Source organism: Ambystoma mexicanum, chromosome 11, assembly GCF_040938575.1.
Source record: "Ambystoma mexicanum isolate Mex_15411 chromosome 11, UKY_AmexF1_1, whole genome shotgun sequence".
Lineage (NCBI taxonomy): Eukaryota > Metazoa > Chordata > Amphibia > Caudata > Ambystomatidae > Ambystoma > Ambystoma mexicanum.
Window position 1 is genome coordinate 386,450,080 of NC_090934.1, and position 26,794 is coordinate 386,476,873.

General features: G+C 45.7%; 1 protein-coding gene across 1 annotated transcript in view; it reads right to left on the reverse strand.

The window, feature by feature from the left end:
• The window catches only part of NDUFS3 (NADH:ubiquinone oxidoreductase core subunit S3), a 211,143-nt gene extending 184,437 nt beyond the window's left edge, over positions 1-26,706 (reverse strand). Inside the window, exon 1 of the mRNA XM_069623098.1 lies at positions 26,504-26,706. Coding sequence (XP_069479199.1) covers positions 26,504-26,546 — 43 coding nt within the window. The 5' untranslated portion in view covers positions 26,547-26,706. The remainder of the gene's footprint in view (positions 1-26,503) is intronic.
• Between the last annotated feature and the right edge of the window lie 88 nt (positions 26,707-26,794).

The following is a 26,794-nucleotide window of genomic DNA, read 5'->3' on the forward strand; positions in this document are numbered from 1 at the left end:
GGCAGGATGGTGCAGCAATCTTTAGTAGTTGCACACTTAAGTAAAATTTAAAAGGTGTGAGGTTTATAAATGTGAAAATGCAAATGCAGTTAAAGTGCAGTAAGTAAAGTAAAGAATATTAAGTAAAATTAAAAGAGTGAGGATTTATGCCAAATGAGAAATTCTAAATGTAATTAAAGTGCACTACCGAGAGTAAAGAATGTATAGGTTATTAGGGTACCCTATTGTTTTGAATTGTTATGGTTTTTAGTTATTATAGCTATGTTAGAAAAAAGTTAATGCTACCAGGAGCATTCATCTTTTTTTCAGTGTCTTGGCATGGGTCTGGTAGCATCTGGTTTGGATGATATTTGTATAAGTGATGTGTGCGTATGGCCACCATGGCTGGTTGTAGTTTGCTTGTAAATGTGGTGGTAGCTGTTTTTTGTGTGGCTGTTATTCTGTGGGATGTCTGAGGGAGTCAAGTGGGAGCGATTTTGTGTTGGGACGAGATGTGAGGGTGTAAAGAGGAAGGTGTGAGATCCAAGATATCCCTTCTGCAAATGTTGTCCTGTCATGGCAACACCTCTTTTTGTTCGTTAGATGGTTGGACTTGGACTATGTTCCTTTGGGTGTCATGTTGTGGTGATACCGGGTCCGTGGTGGGGCAAATGCGTGATCCCCTCCTGTTTTTCCCACCCGGATGTATGATTAATTTCCTCGATTGTTTATGGTTGGTGCCAGTGTGGCAGGCTCTTTGTTTGGATGTGGCAGGTCCAAATGGAAGTCGTTTGTTTGGTTAGATGGTTTGGTTATAGGGAGATGTTGTGGTGAGAGTCTGTGGTGAGTGTTATGAAAGGGAGATGCTCTGTCCGGTGAGTCTGGTATGAAAGGGAGATGTTGTAGTGTAGTCTTGTCTTGCCACTGGCCTGAATGCTTGCTGTAGAATGTTGGTGCATGAATGCAGCTCAGGAGAATGTTGGGTGTATCTGTGTCTGAATGTTCTGTGAGTGTCAGTTGGGGGCCTGAGCTCGGTTGAATAGATGGCCAGTGGGTCAGCTGTTTTATAAGTAATGTTATACGTTTCCATGTTCCTGTCTATGTCTACGCGTGCTGTAAATACAAGAAGAATAACTGGAGTATTGTACAGATTGTACATATTTGAATAAAGCCTACCTGGAACCAATCTAGACTACAGCTGGTCTGATTCAGAAGTGCACACTGAATATCTAGGATCAAGGCTTTACAACAATTGCTTCTCGCATTTTTGTAATAAAACAAGATCCAGTGTTGGGCCATTCAAAATAGCAAATTTTTCTTACGGCATAGATCCCCGCTTAAGGTAACACGGGCTCTCTTCACGCAGCTCCACACATTCCGAAAATAGGCGTCTTTAACTTTCACTCTTCCCACATAGCCTACTGTGCCGCTCATTGTGCCCCATTCCACCTCAAGGTTATAAAAGGAGAGCTAAATATAAAATAACATGTACCCAGTGCCTTAAGTGGCACTACAAAATGAGCCGGGGCTCATTAAGGGGGCATGGCCTAATGGCAGGGGTCCTGCTGTCCCGTTAGGCCACGCCCCCCTGCCGAGCCCCGGCTCAATGGGCTACTGGCACCCCAGCTAGCCAGCCTTTTGTAGAGATCAGAACCCTCTCCCCCTCCGGGAGAGGGTGCTGATCTCTGCATTTATTTTCTATAGGCTTGCCTGGCACGGGATATCGCCTCGCCTATTCATCAGCCTTAATGGTGGGGCTGGCCCTCGCCAGCTGGGGCAGGGGCAGCACCATCATCAAGGCTGAAAGGGGGAGGCTGCTGGACGCAGAGGCCTTTTTGCTAAAGACAAACTCCGGCGAATGCATGGGAGCTTCAGAATTTAGTAAACAAGACCTCTGCTTCCAGCGGCCTCACGTTTTCTCCATAGTGGTGGCGCAGGCACACAGGTATCTCTTGCTTGAAGGGATGCCTCGCCGGTGCGGCACCACCATTATAGCTGAAAGGCATTTTTTCTGAAGCCAGAAGTTCTCACACACGAGCGAGAGCTTCAGGCTATAGGAAAAAACGAAATTTCGGAGACTGCCGGGGCCCAGCCCCGGCCCACTTAAAGCACTGCATGTACCTTCCTGTTGTTTTGGACTATGTCTCCTTATTATCCCTCACTATCGACTATGCTAGAGGAGGCTGCCCAGAATTGCCCAAAACATCCGGAAAGCAAAAAGGTTCAAGAGCTCTAGATTACTCTAAGGACTCCTAGGAGAATGCTCTGATTACTTACCAGTAATCTTCATTACTCCGAATCTTACTCTTCCTCATCACAGTACTTACCTCATGAGGCCCCTGCCTCCGACACAGGACCTTCTTTTATTTCTTGTATTCCCTATAAATCCTCCCCCATAACCCTGTCACTCAGTTTCATATTACCAAGCCGGAGCATGGGACCTTACCCGCAGGGACGGTGAGGAGCGGCGTCAGTACTGTGACGATGAAGAGTAGGACTAGGAGTAATGAAGATTACAGGTAAGTAATCAGAGCATTACCTCCACTCTTCCTCGTCCCAGTACTTACCTCATGATGCATACCAAAGCAACAACGGGGAAAATGGTACCAATGAGACACAAAGCCAAAAACAGTGCAGCAAAACACACACCTTTAATAACTCAAAATTCACATGCCCAGAGACAAAACTTCAACCCCGATGGAACCAACCCCGGAGTGGGAGACATTCAACCTATAGTGGTTGATGAAAGTGCTTTGATCAGCCCAGGTGGCGGCCCACCATATCTCCTGCAAAGAACCCCCCTTGCATCGGCCCAGGAAGCCGCCAAACCCCTGGTGGACCTCCCCTGAACGTGCGCAGGCACAGGCAGGCCAGAAGCCACATAAGCCACGGAGACCAAAACACGGATCCACCGGCTAATGAAAACCACAGATGCCTTACGCCCAGCACCAGCCAGGCCAAAAGTAATCAGAAGACTATCAGAGTGGCGGAAAGGGGCAGTCCTAGCCAAATACGCTAACACCGCCCGTCGCAGCAACTTCCCCACCAACACCTCCCCATCCAAGTGCCCATCAGAGTCCCCCAAAAGGAATTTTATGGAGGCCCACAGAGCAAAGCGTGGAAACCGCCAGGCCCTTGTCAAACCCATCCCGGAAGAATTGAAGGCTAGCAGGGAGGCCAGAACGTAGGGGAGGGATCCCACACCAGTCCCGGAAATGGCTCCAATGCCTGCAGTAAACTTTAAGAGTGGAGCGCCTAAGAGCATTCATTATGGACTCCACTACAGGACCAGAGAACCCCTGAGGTATCAGCCTAGCCCACGCAATAGCCACACTGACTATTGCATCTGGCGGACCCCCAACCGCAGATCCCCTAGAAGGGGACAAGGCAACTTTGGAACCAGCCAAGGCTCCTGGGACCGAAGCTCCAACAGAGAGGGGGAACCAACTCCGGCGAGGCCAGAACTGAGCCAACAATAATACAGTCACCCAGGACACTGATGCGCGGAACCACCCGGGGCAGAAGGGGAATAGGCGGAAACGCATAAAGGAGATCCTGAGGTCACTGCACAGAGAAGGCGTCCACCCACCAAGCACCCTCGGCCTGAAAACGAGAGCAGAAGAGGGGAACTTTCGCAGAGGCCGGAGATGCAAACAGGTCCAGAACAGGGGTCCCAAACCGGACACAGATCTCTGCAAAGACCTGGGTCGACAGGACCAGCTCCACAGAGGAGGGAAACCGGCGGCTGAGAAGATCCGCTCGAACAATGTCCACCCCCCTGATATGCGAGGCCACCAGGACACCAGATGGGATACCCCCCCCCCATGCGCCGATCTGAGCTGCCAGGGCATTCAAGGAGCGGCCGGAACCCTCTTGGCGGTTGATTTATGCAAAGGCCGTCGTATTGTCCGTCCGGACCAAAACTGCTTGGCTTTCCAACAACCTCCTGAAGTACACCAGAGCCCGGAGAATGGCACACAACTCTTGCCAATTGGATGATTGATGGCTCTCCTCCGGATCCCACAACCCCAGAGCAGAGAGGACCACCAACGTAGTCCCGCCCCCCAACCCCTTCCTCTGGCATCGGTAGTAAGAGTAGTCACAGGAGGAAGGATCAGGGACACCCCAGACGTAGATTTGGAACCCCCAACAACCACAGCAGTGAGACCCACAGTGCTGGGGACACCGGAATCAAAGCCTCGAACGCATGAGACGTCCGGAGCCAGTGGGAGAGAAGACACCAGGGGACGTAAATGAAGACGGGCCCAGGGAACTAGAAACACGCAAGAAGCCATGTGCCCCTGCAACTTCAGCAACAGGCGAGCCGAGACATGCTGCCTCCTGAGAACCCCGCTTAGAACAGCCAGCAAGCAACGGACCTTCTCCAGGGACAGGAACACCCTCCCCATCCTGGTGCAAACCTGTGCACCAATGAAAACTAGATCCGGAGAAGCTTCCAGTTGAGACTTCTGCCAGTTCACCAGGAAACCCCAGTCCTGCAACACCTGGTAGACCAATCGGAGATGTGTCATGACAGTCAGCTGGCAGGACGCTTTGATCAACCAATCGTCCGGGTATGGATAAATCTGAATGCCCCGCAGATGTAAATGCGCCACCAGCTTGGTGAACACTCTGGGGGCTGATCGCAGTCCGAACGGGAGCACTCTGAACTGAAAATGTCGGGATCCCACCGCAAACCGGAAAAACTTCATGTGCCAGGGACGGAGAGCCATGTGGTAATAAGCATCCTGGAGATTTAGAGATGTCATCCAATCCCCCTTGAATAACATTGGAAGAATGTTCTGTAAAGTTTCCATTTTGAAGTGCTCCTTCTGGACAAAGCAGTTCAGGGCTTTGAGGTCCAAAATTAGGCAATACTTCCCCGAACCAGGAACACCCGCAAGTAGAAACCCTGAACCTGAACAGGGAGAGGAACGGGCATGATAGCCGCCTTCAACACCAATTCAGAGAGAGCGGCATCCATGGCCAACCTCTTGATCCAAGACCTGGGAACCACAGTCCGAACCATGCAACGCTGGACAGGAGGAGACAGGAAATGCAGCCGATAACCCCTTTGCACTGTGTCCAGAACCCAGGAGTCGGAACACCAGCTTTCCCATAAGAGCCGCACGCCCACCGGCAAGTCCAAAACGTCAGGACTTCGGTGCTGGCCCAGGACGCGAAGAGGACCCCGACCCCCTCTAGCTCTCAGAAAAGAATGTGATGAGGAGCCAGGGAACGACCTGCTGGTCACTGCACCAGCACCAGAGGAAGACTTCTTGGCCGTTGAAGATGGCTTGCATCGAAGTTTGTCAGCATGTTTGTCCGCCCTAAAAACTTTCTGCACCTTATCCTCAAGGCAATCCCCAAAAAGCCTGGAACCAGTGAAAGGAAGTTTCAGGGCAGCCGCCTTCTGAGACCCATCAGTTTTCCAGTCCCTCAAGTGCACATGCCTCCGGGCAGACATACCAGACTCCATGGCCATGGCCGAACCACGCACCCCATCAAAAGGGGGATCGGCCAAAAGTTCAACCTGTCTCTGCATGTCCGATAGCAAAGGGGCACAATCAGAGCCTTCATTGACAGCCTTCTTCAATTTCCTGAAACCACCCAGCACAGTTTCAGCCGTGTAGGAACCATAGACATTTGCCGTATGGGCCAGATGCGCCCCTTCATGAACTTTCTTAAGGCTGGAATTAACCTGGTGGTCCCTGGATCCCAGATGGCCGCCTACTCAGCCGACATAGAGGAGCGACCCACCAGGCTGGCGAGGATATCGTCGATTTCAACTGGATCAGACAGCAAAGTTTCGTCCCTCAAAGGATAAAGTTTGGACATGAAGCGGGGCATTGCAATCTTTTCCAGGTCATGCCATTCCCGAAGGATTTTATCCCGGATATCAGAAACCAATGGCAACCCCAACCTAGGGGTATGCTTATACTGGCAAATAGAACGGTTGGCCCCTCCACCGGTCCAGGGGCTCCGAAAACCCCACGCAATCCCTCACTTGAGCAAGCACCTCCTCCACTCCCTCTCTGTCCAGGTACTTCCCTTCTGCATCAGCCGAAGAGGAACCAGAAGAGGGACAAGACGAGGCCGAAGATTCAGTACCAGAAGATGGAGAAAGACAGATGCCTGCGATTGTGTCCATGTGCATTAGCCTGCCTGCTCCCATGATGTTTGTCTCTGAGGAATGTTTGCCCATCGTGTATTCACGGAATGCAGGTTACCAAAGGATACCAAGACCTCTCAACACTGACGCAAAAAAAAAAAAAAAAAATAAAAACACCAACCAGCCGTTAGCCTCCACCCAAACACGGGAATATCGCTGCACCTGAGGGAGCCGAAGGCCCTGCCAGACAGCCCCGCCAGAGGGCCAGCAAACGTCGCTCCCCAGTGCCCTGCGCTGGGAAAAACAAGCCCAACCTGCCAGAGGCAGGAAGAATTAACACTCATGGATGTAAGTACTGGGACGAGGAAGAGTGGAGGTAATGCTCCGATTACTTACCGGTAATCTTCATTACTATGAGTCGTACTCTTCCTCGTCACAGTACTGACGACCCTCCTCACCCTCCCTGCGGAGAAGATCCATGCTCCGGCTTGGTAATATGAAACAGAGTAACAGGGTTATGGGGGAGGAGTTATAGGGAATACAAGAAATAAAAGAAGGTCATGTGTCGGAAGCAGGGGCCTCATGAGTTAAGTGCTGCGACGAGAAAGAGTGGACGTGGAGGTAATGGGACTTGTGAGAAACCTGAAGGTACTCTCGCATCTACACCCCAGGGATCTTCTGTTCACTTTTGAATCCCGACCTTGGGGGTGGACTAGCAAGGGAGGATTACCTGGGTGGAGGGCCCTTGGGAATTGGAGAAAGTGTACCTGAAAGTGAGACACAGCATACCCTTTTCCCAATATTGACTTATCAAACCCTCCCTCAGTCTTTGAAGGATATTGTTCTTCAGATCCTACTTTTTCCCCTGAAGTCAGACCAAGTACAGAGAAGAAGAAACAAACCCCAAGAGTAATGAAGATTACCTATAGGAGACACAACTATAGTACTGAGACGAAGAAGAGGGAGCCCAAAAGCTCTAGCGCAGAAGGTCAGGCATGTCCTGTTAACTGGACTAATTGTGGTCAGGCAATTGAGCCTGGGACCTCACACATGCAACCTGTTAGAGACTCACAGGTGTATAAAAGGTGGATTCCAAGAGCGAGAGCAAGAAGCCGGTGTGAGGAGAGGGCAGCAGTAGAGCCACACCAGCCCGCGGGAAGCCGGAGAACGGGACGCTGAGATGCTGAAGGATGACAGAGTGAGATAAACTGTCATAGCGTGTTGAGGAAGCCATGTCTCCGGAGGAGGCGGGAGAAAGTACAGCGGAAAGGCACTGGCCCCTTTTTGCTGTGACCAAGAACTGCTCATTACCCTGAATAGTAGAAACCATCCAGAGGTATCTGACAGGGCAGGCGGCGAGACCCGGACCTCAAATACCAGAAAACATCTTGGCTAGCAATCGATGAAAGGTACGTCGCAGCCGGCTAGTTTCCAGAGAATGCAAGAAAACCCAGTGCGCGTATGAAAGTGAAGGAATTACATTGTAGGCTAGTGGTTGTGTGTGGTTTGCACGTTCTCGAAAGCCTGAGAGTGAAGTGAAAGAACGAATTAAGACAAATGTCTTTTTTTAATTTTGCATTTTTAAAGCGCTCACACAGCCCGCAGGCATCGAGGTGCTGTTAAAGGAATTACATTTTTTTTTGCGTTGTTGTTTTTGTCTTAGTTGCCTATTTATAACGTGCTTAAATAACCACAGGTTTCCAAGTGCAGACCCGGGGATCGAACCTGTGTTGCTTTGTGTCATCTTGCTTCTAAGGCGAGCACGTTGCCGCTGAGCTATCCTCCCACGAATGCTATACTTAAAGTGGATTTTGCAGAAACATTGCATCAGAGTGGTTACGGTTAAACGCAATTGTTCAGAAGTCTCTGGCCAACAAAAGACATTGTGAAAGTGTCACGAAACAATAATACAATAAGATAGTGATGAACGAGCAACCCAAGGGGAGCCAGTGAAGTGTGAGTAAAATGCTGATCGGGCAAAGAAAAGACAAATGAAAGTCAAAGCAAGTACAGTAAGAAAGGAGAACCAAAGAATTAATCAAGAAAGGTAAACCCTAAATCTAAGAATTGGTGAAGTCCTGTAATTCGCCAAAGTGGTGGAAAGCTGACATGGGCTACTGGCTGCGTGACCTGTAATGGGTGGGCTGTGCAGCCTGTTAACTGCACATAGACCAGAACACCACAACAAGGAGAAGTGTGAAAGCAACTTTGAAATATGATGAAGCTGAAAATTGGTGTTTTGGAAACAAATGCTTGAAGCTTGGGGAAGGGAACCCCTGGGCTCCTTTGGAACATTGTTGTTTTGGTGAAACAGTGCTTAAGCCTAAGGAAGAGAACCCTGGGCGCCTTTTTGAACTTTGTGGTTGGAACTTTATCTTTAACTTGTGAAGGGGGATAGAGACTGCTCCAGACTTTATGTTTAACACTCTTCAAGCTAGAACATCTCCACAACACATTTCTATATTCGACGCAAGGGCAAGCACACGTTTTGGCACAGGCACTTCTGACTTATGGACTTAGACTTTTCCTTAGTTTCTTTAGGAAGGGCAATTCCTACCATAGCTGTAGGGCAAGTTAGGCATTACACCCGGAATTACGAGCCGAGTTACAGTCAGCCACACAGAGGAGCTGCAGCGACGGATTCAGTGATTCTTGTGTTTTGCCGAACTCTTGGCGTTGTTCCTGGACTGTTCTGCATTCTCTTTAAGAGTAACTCCACCTATAAAAAGTAGGTGATTGCGCGGAGCGCCACGCAGAGTTATGAGCTGAGTTACAGTCAGCCACAATCTGCCACGGGTCGGGTGGGCCGCCGAGGGTAGATGGCGTCCCTCACTGATCCTGAGCTTAAGCCGGACACCTCCTGAAGAGAAAGACTTTACAGCACCGGCAAATGCAGAACCCATGGATCATGTTAAAAGATGCAAACATGTTGCCTATGGTAAGAAATCTGATTGCACCGTCGACAAACGATGACACTATTGATAATATGGCGCCAGCCGCCGTGAACATTGCCACTGTGACAAAACCGCACAGATACCTCCATTAACTGCATTATCCACCATGGCGGCCTACGCAAACAGCTTACCTGAAGTTTCGATTTCTAAATCAGACAAGTCTGACATAAATAAGTTGCTAACGCTAGAGGGACTTGAACCAGCTCCCTTGTTGTCAGTGAATCAAAATTCAGTGGCCATTATTAGCAGAGACGAAACCAATTCAGCACTGTTTTTTACGCCCTTTGATGTCACCGACACACAGTTAATGGAAATCCCCATATCAGCCCATCACCTCGAAGGAAGCAAAGTAGGAGAAAAGAACTGCAGTGAAGTGTGTCCTGGCATTTAAAAAACTAGCTCCCAGTGAACCTAGTGCTTCTCATGAATCCACACACGATGTCCCTGGGAAAAATGTTACGTTTTCGTCTCCGCAGAGTCCACAATCACATACAGAGGTAACGTGTTTTGAAAATAACGTTGATGAGTCTGAGAAAGTGCAAAATGCTTCCTACACGGTGACAAAAGCAGGAATTGACTTATCCAAAAGAAAATAAACCGCAGGGAAGTTGGTAATGGAGGGACAAACTGAAAAAAACGCCAAATACACCGCTGCTCCCAACCGCCAAACCTTTGAACTGCTTATCATCAACTATCGATCTTGCAGCACATGTGGCGAGACTGACGGAACGCTTAAAAGCCAATTATATGCTGGTTAAGGAACAACTAAGTGCAAATTATTCGCTCCCTGTTAGGGAGAATTCTCTCTTTATGCTGAATTTCCTAACCTAGTGAGTCCCCCAGCAGCTTTGCTGGATTTCTGGAGTTTGCTTTTTTCTCCTGCCAAGAGTTAGACTCTTTTTCGCCCACTCTTGGACATGATTTATGGTGTTCCTTTGACTGTTAATGTGTTATATGGGCTATGGGGTCCTTTACTCCATAGGGTCTCATGTGTGTTACACAGCACCCTCCGTGCAGTAACACAGGGGTGTCATAGTGACCCCCCACCACAGACTCCATACCCTGGGACTGACTACTGTCTCCCAGGGCATGTAAAGTCACCATTGGCTTTACTAGTCCCAAATTATTAACAGACACCAGTACAAACCATCATATTGTGGATGTACTGGTCGGGGCAATTCTATTGCCCCGGGGTCTGTTAGTCGAGGGGGCATGTCTCCGTCCCCCCTGATCGAGTTTTGGCTGGTGGCAGTGGATACTACTTTTTATATTCGACCGCGAATATATTCCTATGGGAGTATCCCATTGTTCGAGGCTACCAACTTTAATTAATTAATTCTCATAGCCTCGAACATACCGCCGGTTTATTTAATTAATATTAATTCGCCGGTTGATATTTTTTGCCAGGACTCTATCCTAAAATGGCGTTTGTGTTCTCTTCTGTGACTCCAACCCAAGTCGGGCCCTTTGTTCCACTTTTTGGCGGGCTTCTCCACAGAAGCCTCCAAAAGTGGTGCCACTCTGTCTGGGTGCCACAGGGGGTGCGGGAGGGGGTTTAGGCAGCCTGGACTGAGTTACCCTGGTAACTCAAGTCGCACTCTTGTGTGATTGGCCCAAGTGGTGAGCCACTTAGCATGTTTGATTGACAGCTAGGCTGAGTGAATGGGGGTATGCTGCATAAAAGCAGAGCTTTGGGGACTGGAACTTCAGAAGTCGCCACAGGACCTGAGAATCCGACGAGGGAGAAGCTGAGCCGACCTACCACGACGACACCACCGGTGGAGCCCTGCGGAACCGACTCACCACTTCCTGACGACAGAGAAGATCTCCCGGCTGGAGAGGCTTCTTCCCCTGACTGGTGGGCACAACCAGTTTACCTTCTTCTCTTCGCACCCCAGACCAGTCTGTGGTCGAATTGCCCATGCCAAGCACCCCAGCAGCCGGAGAGCCACTTATCACTGGACCGCAAACCAACTGACCGCTCCTTGTACCTGAGAAACTCCGCGGCTGGTTTCTTCCCTGGCAGTGCAACCGACTCCGGTCTTCCTCCCCGACGAGATCCTCTCTTCCACTGGACGAAGCACCGACTTGCATCCGCTGCCAGGAACAACTGCCCCCACTGGAGTATTCTCACCACTTTAAGGTACCGTGTCCGCCAGGCTTCCCTTTCTAAAGATTGCTACAAGGTAATAATAACTCCTTAACCTTCTGGACTGGGCTGGCCGCCTTGACCCTCTAACTGGTCCCTTTCTTTGGTCCAACTCCTTTTTGAACCGTTACAAGACTTTTGTGCACTGCAACCGTGTGACCTTTGACACATTTTGTTTTGATCCTCTTAAAGCGGGTCCGGCCTACTGACTCCGAATTCACGGCATTACTTTGCCTTCCTCTCTTGTTGTGTTCGTGAAAAAGTGTTGGGATCTGTTACATTTGATTCTCTGCTTTTCTCTCCCTTTTTAAAACGAATTATTAGAGTGCCATCTACGTTAAGCGCTCACCGCTGTCTGAAATTAAGTGGGGCTTTACTTAAGACTTGTCTAAATATTCTTTTAAGGGAGTGTATATCTTTTAGTGACCGTGTTTTGAATTGCTTACTATTAGTGCCTGTGTGTTTTTCTAGATGTGGTTTTAAATAAATAATTCTCTCTCTTTTACACCAAGCTCTGGTCAGTGTTTACTTGTTCTACTGTGTTCTTTTGACCTACTGCGAATACTCTGTATACTGCCTAACTGTTCTTGAGGGAAGTCTGACTGCTCAGCCACAGCTACCAAGTGAATCTGTGTGGTACAGACTGCTACCAAGTGGGTTTACTGCCAAACACCTGTAGTCCTAAATCTTTTGCAGTGGTCCCAGAGGGAACTGCACAGGTTTCTGCCTAACACTCCCTGCAATAACATACGACAAACAAACAAAATCAGCTCAGATGCAGCACTTCAACTGAAAGGTGGGCAGGATCATCTTCTAACATACCCTAGGACAAGTCCCTCGATAATTATGCGATCTACAGCGAGAAATTCTTTGCCCGCCCCAAGTCCTAAGTCTCCTATGAATATTAGCAACATTAGCAATATTGAACCGACTATGCAAGCTACTCAGCAGGGACATAACTGATCAATCAACACAAACCGGGCACCGAAGTCCGAGAAGAAGCCATATGGCTGACAATGTGTGCTCAAATACTCTGGACCAATCGCAGGACCCTGGAACCAAGTCCAATTTGTGTACTGCTGCTGCAATTCAAATCCATAACAACATCCTGGCAGCCACGTCTTCAGAGCTCATTCCATTCGTTAAATTACACAAAAAACGATGTATGAAGCAACTAATGATCAATCAGCAATGCTCTTGAACTTAAATAACCTGTCAAGCATCGAAAACTTTAATGGCTTCCTTCAAGTGCAGCTGGAACGCGAAGCCGAAATGTCCCCTCGTTGGCAGCTGCGATTAAGTGAACTAGCTGCGAGAGAGCAAGCATCAAAAGATGATTTAACTGAGGGATTGTTAGAGGCACTAAAATGGATGTGACACACGGACCAGAGACATAGTCCTTAGTCTCCCAGTAGAGCACCAATTCCAACAAACAAGACTCAAATAAATTCAACGACAGGTATTTTGCCCTGAAAACGCTGAAGGAACAGAAAAAAAAGAGCTGCTGAGCCTCGAGTTACCAAAAATCCAACATCAACGCAAAATACGGCAAGAACGGAAATTAACGTTGCTCCAGCTTCGATCGACGGTATGCAACAGCTGGCTATCGGCCCAAGTGTACAAGAGTTGTGCCACCCATTGGATCTTAACCATGAGAAAGCCATCGCAAACCAAACAATGAATGCCACGGCGGCCTTGATTGACTCAAATGGGTGTAAATCTAAGGACGCAGTTGACGATAATTTTCAGGCAACATTTGGGATTTTTGCGGTAGGAAAGGTTACTACCATCGAGGCTTCTAAGAAAATTGCAGAACCAAAAGGCACGAAAAAAAAACTCCTTCTCGTGTCAACAAATCAAAAGATAATCCTTCGAAGAGATCACGTCCCAACTCAAGGAAATTCATAATGAATTTATTAGCGCCCCCAAAAAGTGGCCTCTTTGACTGTACCTCTCTATCAAAAACGGCCAAACTCACTTCTTACGATGTAAATTCAAAAAAAAGAAAGAGCTCCAAAACGCAATTGATACTTCAGCTGGCAAGCGCCAGCGTGATGCTACAGATGAAGAGAGCTCTTTCTCATCGACTTCGTCAATCGACTTATGCAATCTTTCAACTTATTCGATTGATGAATAGGACTTGATTGAAGGCGGGACAAATGGTCCCAACAGTCAAGTCGCGGCTGCCCTCAATAAACTGCTTGTCGGTACAGCAAAAACAGCATCGTCGACTGCTAAAAAAGTTGGCTTTGTTCTACAATCAAGCAGTGATGATCTAAACAATCAACATAATTCAAAAGTGACATCTCAACTAAATCCAAAATTAACACTGAGCCAACGGAACAAACAATTGTTCAATCCAACAAAAGAGCAGGCAAATACGAAAGTAAGCAAACACTAACAGCCAGAAACTGAGATCCCAAAATATTCAACTGGATGAGAATAAAGTCATCTTGAACAGCGGAAATGTCATGAAATTATTCAAATGTATTCCAGCTTTATGGACAATTGAATCAGACGACATTAACATCGTCGAATATGCAACTGAAAAAACCTCTGATCAAGTGCTATTACACATACAATCGCAAGCAGTAAGGAAAGCGCTACTCGAAGTTAAAGATGAACTACTTTTCTTCGGGTTCGACCTCTCAATCGAACCAAGCGAATCAAATATAAAAAGGAGGACAATCCAGTTGTGCATAGTACTGACTTAACAACAAACGAGCAAAGGCGAGATGATTTGAGGAAAAGGATGACATGCCAGCCTAGGATTGCAAGAAATGCTGAGGCCGCCACTGAAAGACGTCCGAGATTTGGTAATGAAAACCTCTACCAAAATCAGTAGCCATGAAGCTTGGAAGACGAAAATGCTTGTGTACTTCTATCCTGAACACAAGAGGCTTCCAGCACTTATTCAATGATTTTTTGCTGTGTTTGAAAAATAACTTTGCCATCTGTCTTCAAGAAACATGGCTGAGGGAGGTTCCCATCAAAGATGGATATACAATGCACTTGAATCCGGCTGGAAAAAACAAGTTGGGTCGTCCATTTTCTGGACTATTAACCATGATAAAAATTAATAATTGGTGGACTGTGCTAGAGTCAAGAAAGCCATGTATGTTTGTTCAAGGTATGATCTTAGAATCTAGCGAAGCGGACCCCTCCGCCCGCTTTAATTTGCTGTTAAATAAACTCCTACTGGAATCCTGCTATGATTAGCTCAGCGAAGTTTATTAGAGCAGTAACGGAGCTGATAGACAATTGTTGTCTTTCAACAACTTAGCAATAATTATTTGCAGTGATTTAAAATTGCACATGGTTTTAAGAGGACCCAGAGTATCAAAAAAACATTCACTTGACGTGGGAGGTCAATGTTGGAATGCTGCATTAAACAGCCGAAATTGTACAATGTTAAACGGGAATGTTAAAAGGTGACTTGCCCCCAAATTTCACCTGGCATCGCGTCCCAAGTCACAAAATCCTAGACTATATTTTGGTGTCCCAGAATTGAATAGAAAAAATAGACGAGTTCTGTGTTCTTCCGGTGAATGAAAGTGATCATGACTAAGACTTTGTTGGTTCAAGAAAATGGTCTCCTTCAGCCAGTCATACGATGTCACCCTGAAGGTAACTGCTGGAGGAAATAGGCTACGAATCCATGAAAAACTAATTCAAGAACTCAGTGCCAATTTCTTTGCATCAAATAAAAATAAGGAGATTGACTATGCTCCTTCGTTGACGCAATTTATGGTGAAATGATCCACTTCAACAGTTGTATGACACACCCATAAGCATACATTTAGTCGAGTGGTGCAGTCTGCAGTGAAATCTACATAAACATCTAAGACGATTGAGAAAAAAGTTGCCAAGTACCGAAGTATGCGATGCAATAAAACTGCGTCGACAACAGTTCAGAAACTGGCTAAAATCGAAATGCAATAATTCGAGATCAAGAAAGGAGAAAACTTATGCTAGAACTCTTGGTGAAACACAACTCGAGAGATATGGGCGATTTTGAACAAGGGTAATTCGAAATGCAATCCAAATATCACAAATGGAATTTCAGCTGCCGACTGGGAGAATCATTTTGCTCGTGTCTACAAAAAAATTTAAAAAAAATAATAATTAAAAAACGAGAAATTGTAGCTGACAAAAATGACCCATTGCAACAATGTTTGGAATGTTGAAACAGCTGCTGACGTTAGGACCGCCATTGAACATCTAAAAAACTCACATGCTGCCAGTCCAGACAGAGTGACCAATATAATGCTGAAGAAGAACAAACAACGTTGGGCACAGTTACTGAGACATTATTAACGCGGCAAAGATCGCGTTGATGAAGCTTGTCCCGAATTCCTGGTTAAAACCAGTGGTTGTGCCAATTTACAAGAAGGGCAATCAGCCTGAGCCATCAAACTATCACCCGATTGCCCTTGTTGACACTTATCCTGTACTACAGCAACCATGTATATATTACCTGTTACCTTTGTACCCATGTCAAGCGCCCAGATGCCCCAGGGCCAGGTCGCGTTATACAAAACAATAAACTAAACTATTGGGAAAATGTTTGCATCCTTCCTTCACCAGAAATTAGCCCAGTGGGCGAGAAAAGCCGGAATCTGTGACTGTCGTCAGACTGGGTTTACTAAAGGTTTCGGGACGGAGGTCAATTTACTAATACTTAATATATTAAAACTTGAAGCACTGAAGGAGAAGGAAAAAACTTTTACTCGCATTTGTAGACATGAGACAGGCATTCGACAGTATCAACCGGGACTTACTATGGTCAAAGCTATCACGTTGGCATTGCCCTGAAGAACTTCTTGCCCCCGGTGAAAGCTTTACATAATGACAATTCGTATCCGGCTGAATAGGGAAGGTGAATTGTCTAATGAAATAAAAACGCAGAAAGGTGTAAAACAAGGATGCCCATTGGCGGCGCAGCTATTTCAATTATTCATCGCCGATCTTCCAGCTGCCTTGGATGTAGTCCAGTGCTTTTCTCCGAAAATGAATAACCAACCGATTAGTTGCATTACTTATGCTGATGATCTAGAGCTTCTAGATAGCACTCAGATAGGACCGCAGCGTCTGCTAACCAAACTACATAAGTATTTATTATGCAATGACCTTGAAATAAATAAGACAAAAAACAAAATAGCGATGATTGGATCTCAGGCCGGTGCAAAAAACAGGAATTTTAGGTGGTTCGTGGCAGGGGATCTCATCTGTTCGACTGCCACTATAAGGTATTTAGGGGTGCTATTTAATAGCTCAATATGCAAACAACCCAGGCAACAGTATTTAGCTGATTGTATGACTACATTTGCCTTACAAGGTGCAAACGTGCACAACAAATACAGCAAATTTTCCATGCAACCAATTTGGACTCTTTGCTTGCTGAAAGTCGTACCAGCAATAACCTCTGGAGCGGATTAGGATGGAACATCGACCAAAGGTTTTGGCAAGTTTTGGAAGGAAAATGTTGGTACAAAGTGCTCAGACTGCAACAATATATTTCAATGTCAGCGATAACCACACAAACTTGCAATAAACTCCTGACATAACACAGTCCTGTGGAAATCGCTAGCAACAATGAGGAAAATGTCCTTGAATCCACCTGATCCCGCTTATCAAATCTTTGCTTGCTCAAAGATGATGCCACAATTAGGTCTACTAAAGAGCTGGAAAAGCAAACTGGACAAAGTGATATCCCAGCCTCAAAATGCAAAAAAGAAAATGGAAAGGTGGAGTTGGATCATGAACTCAGAAAAAAGAGCAAGCCTCCACTCTTCCCTCAATTTGGGAGTTGGTGAACACAAACTACATGTTCAACCTAAATACTTGATAACATGTTCTTCAAGATATCATCGTGAGCAGTTTATCAGACTAAGACGCAACGCTCTAAAGACTAAGGAAATTATGTGGTTAAGATGCCCCTAAGACAAAAGATAATCTCTGCAGATATTGCAACAAAGAACTCGAATCCTTAAAGCACTTGCTAATAGAATGCCAAGAAAAGGTAATCTGGAGAACTCATTTTCAAGGGAAATTTGCGCCAATGTCTGGCAACATGGAAGGGTGGTGGAGCAACGCTATTTCAGGAAACAATATTAAACTAACATGTGCTGTAGTTGATTATATGGATAAAATACTCGAGTATAATAGCTAAGCAATTACTCACTTGAATTTAATAAAGCATGAAGAAGGGGCGTACCTGAATGCAGAATATTGAAAGTGACAGTGGAACAAGCCATCTCTTTTGGAGGTAGTAATGATAAGATTTAAGTCCGGATCAACAGACGAAAACTTAGTTGAAGAGTAATTTTCCTCAGTTTCTTTTCCCACTACCTTGCTTATTTGCTCGGATAGACTATGATGTCATCAGACTTTCTCTTATTTTCTTCTTCTTTTGTTGCGATATGTAATAAAAGTTTGTATAAACTAAGGTTACAATAAAAGTTTTTAAAATTATTAAATTACGCCCATCCTGATATTTTAATAAAGGTTTCAAAGGTTACCAGTCAAATGGTCGAAAACATTTGGTCGACAGGACAATTGGTCGAATTTATTTTTACCCATTTTTTGGGTTTTTTTTGGGGGGGTCCCCCCCCCAACCCCCTTTTTTTTCCCCACACGAAAACCCACAAAACACATATATATATAAAAAAAAAAAATTCGACCATTTGGCATTCGACCAAATGGTGTCGACCAAATTGCAGTCGACCAGTTTGTTGTCGACCAGTTGACTGGACACCGTTTCAAAACTGTTACATCTGTAGTCTGTGTCATCTCTTAATACCATGCCTGTCTCACAGACTTCAGAGGCATTTTAGAGGCTAGGAGAGTGTTAAGGCACATGCAGAATACATAGGACTTGTCCTGTTAGCGAAGACAATAGTTAGGGAGAATTCTCAGAAATGTGCCAATTCCTCTCTACCTTAGAGACCCCCAGCAACTTTGTTGGATTTTGAGGACTTGAATTTTTAACCTGGAGAGAGTGAGGCCCTTTTTCCCCACTCTCTCATGTATTTTAATGTGATTTTGAACACGGTTTCTTTTGGTTGTGGAGTCTGACAAACTCCCTAGGCATCTTCTTTTACACTGTGTCACACAGCACCTTCAGTGCAGTTGCACAGGGAAGTCTTTTAGATTTCCCCAAGGGTTTAAATACCTTCTCTTGGATAAACTACTCTTTCCAAGAGCAGTGAATTGATTTACTTACATTTTAACTTTCTAGACCCAGCACACACTATCTGACAATAGGGTGCTGGAGGGGTTACTTAGTATCCCCTTTGTCTAGTTTCTTGTGTAACATTTTTATGTTACCCTTCCCTCGATGAATGGCTTGTGGCAGTGGTTTACTTTTAACTACCGTGGTGTGCTTTTACCGCGTGCTGCGTTCGCAGCTGCAGTAGAGCACCCAAGGGTGCCCTTTTTGTCAAAATGGCCTTGGTCTTTTTTTTGCCATTTCTTTGAGGAAAGGTCCTTCTTGAGATTTACTCTGTGCACCAATCCAGGTTTGGTCCCTTTGTTTGTTTTGCCTTTGGCGGGATTCACAAGTGAAGCCAGCCTCTGACTCCAGGGTGTCTAGCGGGGACAGGAAGCGAGGGAGGTGCCTGAAACTCCCTGTGCTTAGTCTCCTAGGAGAAAGGAATACACTCTTAGGTGATTGGCCGACTGGCTGTCCGGCAAGGACAGCCACCCTGCTGGGTGACCGACAGCTAGGCTGGAATGAATGGGAGAAACCTGTATAAAAGGCAATGCTTTTTGGCTTGGAAGGCAGAGTCGACCACTGGACGAAGGAATCCGAAGAAGAACTTGGAAGAGACGCCTGCTGCAACTCTTGGACCGTTGGTTTGCCCAGTGAAGCCCAAATAAGTCACCTGGACATGCTCTCAAAGCTGGTTGAAATTCCACTGCAGTTGCTGCTGGAAACGAATAGCCTGGGAGAGGAACACCAGATTGTGTGTGTTGCTTTTAAGCTGGCCAAGAGATCCAGGAAGATCCTCCGGACTCCGAGGAAGCAGGATTAACTGAGCCTGAACCACCTCAACAGAGTGCTGGACCCCAGATGCAAGGAAAGCCCATCTCGACAGCCAGGAACCGCAGTGTTGCTATTTGCGGTAGACACACCGAAGTGCCACTTGTTTGAAGATTGCCGGTTGCGGTCGGTGACTGTCCCATTGCAGTGCAGGAGTCCCCAGAAGTTCTCCCTCTTGTCCTCACGATTGAGGCCGAGGAACACCAGGAACTGCAGAGCTGCACAGGAACAGAAACCATCTGCTGCACATTTCTTCAACCTAAAGGCCCTGTACAGTCTAAGAGAATTTACCTCTTGTTGTGCCACCTTGTGTTCTCAGTTGAGACTTGTCTTGGTTGCGCCTGTAGAGTTGCTTGCATCTTCTACTACTCACAGGCCTAACAGCTTGTGACCCTACATTTGATTCTACTTTTTCTATAAAAATCTCTAAAACATTGTGCAAGACTTTTACTTACTTGCAGGAAGTGCTTCAGTTCACCTTGACTTTTGCTAATTTAACATTGGCTGGCTGGCTCCCTAAATGACTCTCCTCTCCTCTGCTTATGTGCTTTGCCTTCCTTACAGGAAAAGAGTTAACTGACTTAGCTGATTAAGAAGAATTGTGTGAACACTTATCTTATTCTAAAACCTCTTTTCTTTGACACTCCTCTCAATAATATTCTAAATGCAACAGCGATATATTAATGTCCCCAGCAACCTAACTATTGAAGTCACCTGTCGGTGTAGGTAGTGTCTGTGGGCCATCCCAAATGGGTATTTGCTGATTTAGAAAACTAAGTGTGTATATTGAAGAATATATGTGTGTTGTTTTATATTGATCCCTTCTGAAGAAGGCTTATTCAAACTGACTTAAATATATTAATAAATGTTTATTCAAGAAACCTTGGGTGTAAGAGTTTATTTGAATACTTGTCACTGTGAATCTCTGTGTAACTCCCCTACAGCTCACATTGACCCCTCTTGAGATAAGCCTGGCTGCTCAACAAGCTACCAACCTGTGTAGTACAGACTTATACCAAAGGATGGGTTCCTATTGCCAGGAGGTCAGGGTTGTTGTAGTGCACCCAAAGGGTACTGCATACAATCTTGCCTAACAATATTCAAAGGCAGATGTGTAGGCCATTACATCCTCGTGGAACACATCTCCTCCATCAACAGGTGCCCACTCACACACAGATAAGAGCAATGCTGCCAAGAAACACAAACATTCTAAGTTTGATTACCCAGTATCACTCATTCATTAAATGTTTTGATTATCTAAAATATGTGTTATGGGGATATATTGATTTGTAGAAGGATAACTTGCTCCCGCCCAACACGAGCGTCTGTGAAAACTGCCGAAAATGTGCAGTTTTATTATTCCTCATCCGCGAAGTGATCCCTGAATTCTGCAAGCCTCCATCCAGCACCTAAGCCTTAGAAAGGTGCTCCATCTACTCTACGAGCACCGGGTGCCATTTGGCCTTTGTTCACCATACAAGGCTCTTTGCCATTCCAAGATGGCCGCCTTGAGTGCCTGCACCCCCTCCACCCATCCGAGCTTGTAGCCACCAGCCCTGATTGGCCTCTTGACAATGGAGGGAGCCTATCAGAGAAAAGGAAGGCGTGAGCCGGCCGCCGTGAGAAGGCGTCGGGGAAAAGGCTTCCGATCCTGACTGAGCTGACCGAGCTGCAGGCTGCGCCAGGACATTAAGCCTGACCATCATCTGCCCTGCTTGCTACCATCACACCCCCAGGCTCCAGAACCTACACAGACTATCCACTGGACTTTACCCTCGCAGTACACCATATTCCTGGTGCTCCGCCGTTGTATTCCACTACACTGAGGTAACCTATATGTGAACGCCGAGTACCTGTTACTATAAATGCGATACTAGATGGCCCTCCTGGCAGCAAACTCCTGACAACATCTCCCAAGTTATGCCGTTTGCTATCTAATCCCACCCACTTGCTGCACCACCCTTTATCAGGCACACCCATTGTATGGCCCACAGCTACACATGCATAAGCATCTACATGCTTCTGCGCTATACATGACAGCTGCACGTGAACTCTTAAATGTACACTGCCTTTGAAGGCTGTACTCAGCCTGTTCTGCTAGATGCATCTAGCCTGCCTCTGTAAGCTGTATTTAAAAAGCTATATTTAGCCTGCCTTTGAAAGTTGCATTCAACTTGCCCCTGCAAGCTGCATTTAAAGCTGTATTCAGCCTGCCCTGGAAAACTGTATTTTGCCTGCCACTATAATGTATCTTAATAGTAGCATTTAGCCTGCCTCTGATAGCTGCATTCTAATCCTGGCTATAATCCAGGCGTACCTACAGACTTAGTTTCCATGTCCTGCTACTTCACCTGCCCACCTAGAAAATTAGAATAATTAGCCCCTCACTTAGATATAGAGAACCCCCACACACTATATAATGCACCTTATATTGCCCATCCTAGTATACGTGGGCATCTTACCCATACTACTGGGACTACACACTATGTCGCCCTTTACAGGAACAACAACACAACATATGACACAATGCAATATAGCTGAGAGAAATGTAAGATTATGAGCATGACTACCTAGAATCTTCGATCCTCTTATCAAATATGAAACAAATAACCAGCGAACCAAAATGGCCACTGAACCCACTCAACCCAAACCTAGCTTTCACAACTACAATAGGCATAACAACCTTCACATAAATAGAGAAATAAGCCTCACCCCCACAGCATCTATAAACCTTATCTCACTCCCACCAACAAAATCCACACCCAAACTTAAAGGAGCCTTAATAAACGCTAGATCCCAAGTCGCCCATGCCATAGAAATATCCAAAGTCATCTCTACTGAAGACTACAACTTTCTAGCCAGAACAGAAACATGGCTGCATGAGGCATCAGGCCCAGCACTATCCCTAGCTGTTCCTGACAACTACACTATCCTCAGAATGGATAGATGTGGAGCTCGAGGTGGCGGACTAGCCATCATCGCCAAATCTAAGCTTGGTATGAGACTTACTCCTTCACCAACCATTGAGTCTTGTGAGATAATGTCTACCAAGACACCCACAGCGAATTCTCAAACTCTTAACCTCCACTTGATTTATAGACCCCCTGGTCCCATCAAGACTTTCATAGAAGATGTATCTACCATCCTTTCAGAAAACCTCAAAGACACTACCCAAGCAATACTACTTGGCGACCTTAACATTGGCTTTAATGATATCAATGACCCACAAGCCATAGCAGCATCCGACATTCTGACTGAACTGGGCTACACCCAAAGAGTGTTTGAGCCTACACATATCAAAGGGAGAACCCTAGATTGGATTGCTGACCATAACTGCAAAATCTCCACCCTCACTATCTCACCTCAAATATGGACAGATCACCATCTAATTTCATCCTCCTTGGACACTACAACCCCCAAACTACAACAACCTTGTGCACCACCTGCACTTACCAGAAACAAAAAAAATATGACACTAGACAAACTACTTCCCGGTATCATGCCTACCTTGAACGCTCTACCCAACAACCTAAACCCCAACGACTTAGTAGAAGAATTTAATAATATTATGAACAAAACCCTTGATGATATCGCTCCACTCAAGCTTAGAAACAGTAAACCACAGAGCCACCTGAATAACTGGTTCATCCCTCTCCTAAAAAATCTTAAATTAGAAAAAAGGAAATGGGAAAATACGTGGAAAGTTCACCCCACTCCGGAAAATAAACTGAAATCAATTAACATTTCATCTCAATATAAAAAAGAAATTATCTCAGCTTAACAAGAGACCTATAACAACAGAATTACACAAGCAAATTCAAGCACAAAAAAATTGTTCTCCATACTTAGAGAACTGGACAATCCCATAAAGCCTCAAGATAACTGCCTTAAAGATAAAAAATGGTGCTCTGAAATCCAGCAAGCATTATCTAACAAAGTCCTAAACCTCCAAAAGGAAATAGAACTAAAATGAGAGACCCTAGCCTCTGCCACATTACCCTCTACTACGACGCTCTCTAACCTCAAACCAACTACCCAATTCCACTTCTCCAAAGTCTCTACATTAGAGGTGGAGAAAGTAATACTTGGTCTAAATCCGTCCGACTGCAAAGGAGACCTCTGCCCAGCACAACTCATCAAAGATGCTGCACGAGACCTAGCACCGTTTATCACAAAGTTGATTAATGCCTCCTTTACTTCGTGCACCATCCCGAGTAACCTAAAAGAGTCCTGGGTGCTCCCTCTCCTTAAAAAGGCAACTTTAGACCCCGCCATTCCCACTAATTATAGACCAATTACCACCGTACCGTTCCTCCTGAAGATCCTGGACAAGGTGGCATATATTCAAATCCAGAACTTCCTGGAACAAAACCAACTACTAGGCTCCCGTCAATCCGGTTTCCGTCCACTACATGGCACAGAGACTGCATTGATTGACTTAAAAGCCCAAATAGACAAAGTACGAGACTCTGGAAAACCAGCACTTCTCCTCCTATTAGACTTTTCTGCCGCATTTGACTTAGTGGATCATAAAGTCCTGTGTAACCACTTAGATACAGCAGCACACTTCTCCACTGAGGCTATAGTGTGGATCCAATCATTCCTTAGCGACCGAACCACAAGGGTCTTCTCACCCACAGCAGCTGCAGACCCCATCCCCATCACCTGCGGCGTGCCACAGGGATCTTGCGTTTCACCAACACTATACAATATTTTCACTAAGCCCGTTTGATGACCTGGACCATCTGGGTATCACCTATACTAATTACGCTGACAATACCCAGATCCTCCTCCCACTCACAGGAGACTACGAAAGGGATTTAGCACTGGTGAACAAAACCTACAGCATCGTTCAGGCATGGATGGCAACCCATGGCTTATGCCTGAACGATGATAAAAGTGAGCTTCTTATCCTAGGTACCCCCTCTCTCATTAATAAACTAAATACAAACTACTCCTCCATCATCGATGAGAACTGCATACACGTAGCCAAAGAAGTAAAAACGCTAGGTATTTACCTTGACTCCACTTTATCATTCTCGAAACATGTAAATTCCCTAGCCTCATCAACAGTTTACACACGTAAACTAATCAGAGCAGGTAAACAATTCTTATCCCAGCACAGTTGTCTAACATTAGCCAGAGCCCTAATTATCTCCAAACTAGACTACTGCAACGCATTGTACATAGGAGCCACTAAATCCACCATTAACAAAATTCAAATACAGCAAAATAACGCCCTCCGAGCAGCACTGAACATTCCCAAGAGAGAACACATCTCTGAAACAAGAAGGAAACACAAACGGCTCTCCACCCACGAGAAAATCAGACTCAAAACCGCACCCCTCACATACAAATCAATTCATAATAAAGCCCCCCCAATACTTAAAGGACAGATTAACCAGAACTCACTCCACTAGACTAGCCAACACCAATCGCCTCCAAGTACCCCAATTTAAACTCGCCACTATAGGCGGAGCTAGTTTCCCAGTCAAAGCTGCTCAATTATGGAATTACCCATCACTGTGAGGCTAGAACAATCTTTTACCAAATTCAGGCAAAATGTGATTAACTGGTTTACGACAACAAATGTTAAATGAATGCATGAATTTGTTCCCTCCTGCCTGTTACCTGCCACATGTATTACTTGCCTGTAACCTATGACCGTTGTAACCTGTAACCTTGCTCTAAGCTGTACATCTTATTATCTTCTGCGCCCTTATACTCTAGGGTCCGGTGCGCATAATAAATACTAAACAAACAAACAAATAATGTTGTGTTAAAATGTTTTGAAACACAAATGTAATTTCTTTTTTTAATGGGGATATATACTATGCTCTACCTCCATGTTCATGGTTTCCAGGCACTCTATTGGATCTGAAGTGGGTGTGGTGAGAGGGAAAATGCAAGATAGCTTGCGGATCTGTTGATGGGTGCAGACGGGATTTATCCTGAACTCTGCTTGTAGGTGTCCTGCTTTGAGAGCACAGAAGCATTTCTCTCGCAATCGGCAGCACACAGCATTGGGTCCTTTATAAGGGGGAACACAGAGAGGGGCAGAAGACATACGGAGCATGCAGCAGTTGGTATTGAGTAGACAGTGGGTTTGAATAGTTCCTATTTGGAGTTCAGAGTAGCCATTTCAGAGAGGGCCCAGCGCTAGTGGGTCCCCTAGGAGAAACTCAGCATGCTTCGAGGCCAAGGTGACATGTGTAGGAGGCAGTCATGTTAATTACACTGGGTATCTGAGAGCAAAACATGGTAGGGTACAAGTTAAATTGGGCACTAGAGTGTGAAATCCCTGTGGTATAGCAGGAAGCAAAACCCCAACGTGGCAAAATCACAGTAGCACATGGAAGACCCTTTCATCCATCGCATTCAGTTTTGCGAGTCAATTGCCAGTCATGCCACTGAAGCAGTATTGTGTTGCATTGAATTAAAATGGGTAGGTGCACAATTACTTTCCTCTCATTCTGGGAGGTATGCTGGCAGGATGAATAATCGGAGGTGGGAGTTATATGTGAAACAACAACACAAAAACTGTGCATTCCTCTGAAGCAACGGTATTGTTTTACACTGTAAATACAGGATTGCACGAGCCATAACTCAACACATTGGGACCCTAACAGCCAGGACTGGCTGGCCATTTCACATCCAACACGAACAACTGTCCATTGGTTTGTACTTAAAGAAAGACTGCAGAAGAGGCTTTGTGATCAACTCCTTCGTTTTTGACAAGGAATATACCTTGTTGGTATTCATGTTGTGAATACCATTTTAAATAACAAAAGGGACCTTTTTAGACCTTAGAAGTTATTGCGGAGATGATCACAGGCTTATTTTACATTTCATGTTTTGCTTTCTTTGAAGTAAGCTCAAATTTAGAAGCCACAGGGAAGTAGGGAGGAATGCGGCTGAGACGTCTACAAATCAATTGCCAATGTGTTAACAATTGTCAGACGAAAGTGTCCCTTTTGCTCTCGCTGCTGTGTCTGATGCAGACCTCCTAATAAAAGGGATGCATCTTACAAAGGTGCCAAGCCAAACAAAGAGCTACAAGAAAGAAAATGCTAGACAACTGCCAAACCCTGCTAGCAATATTAGGGAGCAGGGCCCGGGGTCTTTTGTAAAACGGGCAGCCCACCCACGAGAGTTATGCCTAACCATACTGGCAGTCTTCTAATCACCACCTCGCCCTTACACATGATATTGCTAAAAACTCTGTTCCTACCCCCATGGTACTTTCCTTGCACATATCTCCTCACCTCTGCCCGCCCCCCGCAGCAGTCCTCTCACACAAGCCGCCATAATTCACCGAATAGCTGAGGACAAGTGTCATATAGAGAGAGAAGGGTAAACTGCACAACCTTCCTTTTCCCATTCCAAGATGGCGATCATTTCACAATTCGAATGCGCGCATGTACAGCATCACAGTGGCAGCCATCTCAAACCCAGGCACCAGTCGACCGTTTCTCTAGGTTGATAGCTCTGAGTTTTAGAACTCTGAGAGGTTGATCTAATGTGTGCCAGAATTTTGTAACGCCACGCCTGTACCT